Raw genomic sequence first — 5,142 nt, forward strand, 5'->3', positions numbered from 1 at the left:
ACTGTACTTCCTCCACTGTACTTCCTCCACTGCACTTCCTCTACTGCACTTCCTCCACCGCACTTCCTCCACCGCACTTCCTCTACTGCACTTCCTCTACTGTACTTCCTCTACTGCACTTCCTCCTCTGCACTTCCTCCTCTGCACTTCCTCTACTGCACTTCCTCCACCGCCCTTCCTCTACCGCACTTCCTCCACTGTACTTCCTCTACCGCACTTCCTCCACTGTACTTCCTCTACCGCACTTCCTCTACTGCACTTCCTCCACTGCACTTCCTCTACTGCACTTCCTCCTCTGCACTTCCTCTTCTGCACTTCCTCTACTGCACTTCCTCCTCTGCACTTCCTCCTCTGCACTTCCTCTACTGCACTTCCTCCTCTGCACTTCCTCTTCTGCACTTCCTCTTCTGCTCTGAGGATGTTTTGATGTTGAGGCTGAAACTCATGGAGGTTCTTCTGCAGTAATGTGTGATGCTACAAGCTGGATTTCCTGCAGGAGCACAAACGACAGCGCGCTTACTTTTCCTCCTGTCAGAGCTGCGGACGCGGCCATGTTGTTCTTCGCGTTTGTTTACAGAGCGATTCCGGCCGCAGTCTCCGGGGTTCTCTGTGTCCATGAACGTGTTCCTGAGGGAAACTCCACCACGAGCTTCTCTCTTCTGAGTAAAATAACAAGCTGAAACGCTGGAATGTGCTAAAAGGCAGCAGCTGAACAGCAGAACATCACGACTCGCCGTTTCAGAGATGCGATGGAACATGTTTCAGTTTTCCTCTGAAATCGGGCCGAGTCGAGGAGACGAGGCTCGGGAGGACGAGACACGACTGTTGAATGAGACTCTGCCTGGCGCACTGTAACCATAGCAACACTGTTACCGCTCCTACCTAGGATCAGCTAACTAGCTAGCCTAGCTCGGTCTCTAGATTAGATTTATTAGGATCAGTAACGCAGATTAAAGTAAAGATTTAAATCTATTCCCTCACTAACAGGACTAAGTTTTTTCATACCGTCCTCCATTTTCTTTTACTCGCTTGTCCCTCAGCTTCAGGTCTGATTGTTAAGAGATCGGAAAGCACTTGAGGTGTCCCAGCACTTTTGGTAAAAGTACATGTTTTATTTTTTGAAGCTGAAAAAAGCTTTTTAAAGAGTTCACTTCCTGTAGATTCGACTAAAAATCCCTGTCTGCACGCTAACAGCTAAATACAACCGCGTATTAACGAGCATGTAGCATTAGCATTAGCATTAGCATAAGTAAGGAATGAAACACTACGGTGCTGCTACGAGTCGCTGTGGACGAGCCGTTACTATAGAAACGATAACGTGTTCGAAACGAAATCATCTAGAAACCATTGTGTCATAATGATTTAGTAACCTGAGCCCCGCCCCCCTGCAGGATTCCCCCCAGCATCCGTGACGTGGTGTACTGCACGGGCGTGTCTCTGATGGACGAGGACGTGTGGGACTTCATGTGGATGAAGTTTCAGTCCTCCAGCGCCGTCTCGGAGAAGAAGGTCCTGCTGGAGGCCCTGACCTGCAGCGACAACACCTTCCTGCTCCACAGGTTCTTATTCCTCCTCTCACCTCTCATCATGACGTCACGCCTTCCCCGAGCTCCTGCTTCGCTCCAGAGGAACAGACGCCAGGATCTGACTTCACACACACACACACACACACACACACACACAGATTTTTCATTTTAAATAAAGAACTCGGATCAGGATTAGCGAGAAGCTACACGGAATATTAACAGGATGTCTGTTTGAAGTCTTCAGGCTGTTAGCGCGTGCACGTTCTTCCGGTGAAACTCAATCCGCACGTGTAAACGGACGAGAAACGTTTCATACGTGTGTAGAAGTGAATAATCTCACTCCATCACACGCAGCAGAGTCGAGCGGGAAGTGAGAACAGCGTTAGCGGTTAGCGTGAGGATTCAGTCGAGTACACGGAGGTGATGACGTGCTGTTCCGAGCGTCACACAGCTGGAAGGAGAACAGGAAGCAGTCTATTAACTGTGTAGAGAAAGAAAAAGAGTAGCGCGTGCGTGCGTGCGTGTGTGTGTGTGTGTGTGTGTGTGTAGGTGTTTATCTGCTCCCGAATTGTTTGCACACGTTTTTTCCAGACTGCTGAACGCGTCTCTAAACTCGGACCTGGTGCCGGATCAAGACGTGATCGACGTCATCGTCCACGTCGGCCGCAACCCACACGCACGCCATTTAGCCTGGAGATATTTCAGGGAGAAGTGGGACGAGCTGAACTCCAGGTGTGTGTGTGTGTGTGTGTGTGTGTGTGTGTGTGTGAGTGTGTGAGTGTGTGTGTGCGTGTGTGTGTGTGAGCGTTATCGTGACTGACTCTCCTCCTGTACAGGTTCGGCGAGGCTTTATTTCTAAACTCCAAATTAATCAGCGGAGTGACGGAGTTCCTCAACACGCAGAGAGAACTCGATGAGGTGAGGATGGAGCTAAAACACACACACACACACACACACACACACTTGTATCACAGCTAGCAGCTAACAGTTACCTCTCCGAGCTTTAAATCTGTTTCACGTTTCCTCAGAGGGACGATCTCACGTCACCTTTCACACGTTTTCTATTCAGCGCTAACGGAAGACAGGAAATGGCTTTGCGGTTAAAGCGCTAACGCTAAAACAGTCACACACACACACACACACACACGCGCGTGATACGGCGTGGAGGCCGAGGCCACGTTTCCGTTCACGTCTCGTTCTTCTCTCAGCACGTCTGAACGGTCGTGTCACTGACCCTCAGGGGAAACGAAGCTGAAGGACGTAAGGTGTTTTTCGGGATGTTGTGGAAATGAGCCGAGACTCTTCCTTTCCTCCTTTTTTTCTGTCCTCAGCTGAAGGACTTCCTCCAGACGAGCGCCGCTGGAGCTTCCGCGTCTGCGTTCTCCCGAGCGCTGGAGGTCGTCCGGGCCAACGTGAAATGGCACCAGCTTTACAGAGAGCGCTTCTTCCAGTGGCTGAGGAAATCCAGCGACGGATAAAGATCCAGCTGCTGCTGACGTCTCGGCGTGGAGCCTCCGTCACACGTTTATCCTTCACCCATTAACCAGGAGAGCGGAGAAGAGCAACGAGAGCAGACGCCATTTTACACCCCGAACATCTGGAAACACGGTGCCTTCTGTTTCCTTCCTAGAAGGAGGAGGAGGAAGTGGACAGGACTTGCATGATGCGCTTTGTATATGTGTGTGTGTGAGAGAGAGAGAGAGAGAGAGAGAGAGAGAGAGATATTGAGTGTGTGTGTGTATGTGTGTGTGTGTGTGTGTGTGTGTGTGTGAGACGGAGAGAGAGAGATAATGAGTATGTATGTGCATATGTGTGTGTGTGTGTGTGTGTGAGAGAGAGCGAGAGAGAGAGATAATGAGTATGTATGTGCATATGTGTGTGTGTGTGTGTGTGTGAGAGAGAGAGAGAGAGAGAGAGAGAGATAATGAGTATGTATGTGTATGTGTGTGTGTGTGTGTGTGTGTGTGTGTGTGTGTGTGTAAGCTTTTATTCATTTATATGTGCAAGTGTGTGTGATTTTGTGTTCGTGTGTATGCGTGTGTGTGTGTGTGTATGTGTATGCGCGTGTGTGTGTGTATGTGTATGCTTGTGTGTGTATGTGTGTGTATGTATGTATGTGTATGCGTGTGTATGTATGCGTGTGTATGTGTGAGTGTGTATGTATGTATGTGTATGTGTGTGTGTGTGTGTGTGTGTATGTATGCATGTGTATGTGTGTATGTATGTATGTATGTGTGTGTGTGTGTGTATGTATGTATGTGTGTGTGTGTGTGTGTGTGTGTGTGTGTGTGTGTGTATGTATGTATGTGTGTATGCGTGTGTGTGTGTGTGTGTGTGTGTGTGTGTGTGGAGAATAAGAATCTTATTTTTATAATAAACCTACAGTCTGTAATGTAGTATCAGTTGTGTTGTATTTTCGTCTGGTTATGTAATCACACACACACACACACACACACACACACACACACACACACTCACCCACACACAGGAGCTACACCACCCAGCCATGACATTTACAGTGGACCAGCCAATTCTTCTGTTTACATTTATTAATAAAAACATAATATTTCATCATTAAAGCTGCGATTTTCGGGGGCCAAGCACCCAGACTCACTGAGACGCACATTCACAGATGTGCTCCAGTTGTTGCCTGAACAATCACAGTAATGCAGAGCCGTAACTTTAGTCGAAGAGATCCGAGAGAGACGTGTATGTTCGGACGCCGGACAGCGGTGGAATTCTCCGACTGTAGGAGTTGAGGTCCGGATGAACGGATGTGCAGCGGGGTGGCATTGCTGCTGAAGCTTCCGCCACTTCTGTGACCCGAGGTGTTGTCTGCTTCCACTTTGACCTGTACTTGTGATTCTCTGACCTGAATTTAAAAACATCAAAGCTATATAAACGGTTCTATGGGCTGCCATAAACAACCTGTCCTGAAGAAACAGAAGAAGAAAAGGTAGAATAACTATGCACCTTTAGTGCTTGGCCCCCTAATTAACCGTAACCCCACTTCATCACGCCCCCCTGTGGTTGATTATTTTCCTGTACCGCCACCACACGCGGTTTCACTCCGTACGTGGTTCATTGCTTTCCCCGCAGCTCATGGCACGCAGATTAAGCGATGCCGGAGGAATACGAATGATTAAATAAGCGCCGCGTGACGTGCGCTCGCTGGGCCGAAACACGCGATCGATGTTAAATCGATCTCCGGCGAGTAAACAGTTCGAGCCCTTATTTTCCGCCGACGTTACAAACAGGCTGCAGTTAAAGGCGTGTGAAAGCGCGCGTCGGTGGCGTGCGCACCCCGAGGGAACCATTTTCTGCTCCGTAAAACCTGGCAGATTTTCTCTTTCATCAGCACGTCTGAAGGAAACGGCGAAGTGAAAGCAGCTCGGGATCGGCCACGCTTTAATCCTCACGCTCGGAAATGGAAGCTCTCTCTCTCTCTCTTTTTCTTTTATTTGCGTGAAAGCCGAAAAGCCTGCGCCTGCATCCTGCGTCGCTCTCTACAGCTCCGTGTGGAATCAGGAATTAAAATAGACTTCTTTTACCCCTCAGCCATAGCCGCCCAGATTTTATATATATATATATATATATATATATATATATATATATA

At 48.6% G+C, this 5,142-nt stretch overlaps 1 protein-coding gene across 1 annotated transcript in view; it reads left to right on the plus strand.

Annotated features, from left to right (window-relative positions):
* Positions 1-4,778, plus strand: part of LOC128622957 (thyrotropin-releasing hormone-degrading ectoenzyme-like) — a 65,123-nt gene extending 60,345 nt beyond the window's left edge. Inside the window, exons 18-21 of the mRNA XM_053649730.1 lie at positions 1,392-1,559; positions 2,118-2,258; positions 2,363-2,444; positions 2,858-4,778. Coding sequence (XP_053505705.1) covers positions 1,392-1,559; positions 2,118-2,258; positions 2,363-2,444; positions 2,858-3,004 — 538 coding nt within the window. The 3' untranslated portion in view covers positions 3,005-4,778. The remainder of the gene's footprint in view (positions 1-1,391; positions 1,560-2,117; positions 2,259-2,362; positions 2,445-2,857) is intronic.
* Positions 4,779-5,142: the final 364 nt, after the last annotated feature.

The sequence above is a fragment of the Ictalurus furcatus genome, chromosome 19 (assembly GCF_023375685.1).
Source record: "Ictalurus furcatus strain D&B chromosome 19, Billie_1.0, whole genome shotgun sequence".
NCBI lineage: Eukaryota > Metazoa > Chordata > Actinopteri > Siluriformes > Ictaluridae > Ictalurus > Ictalurus furcatus.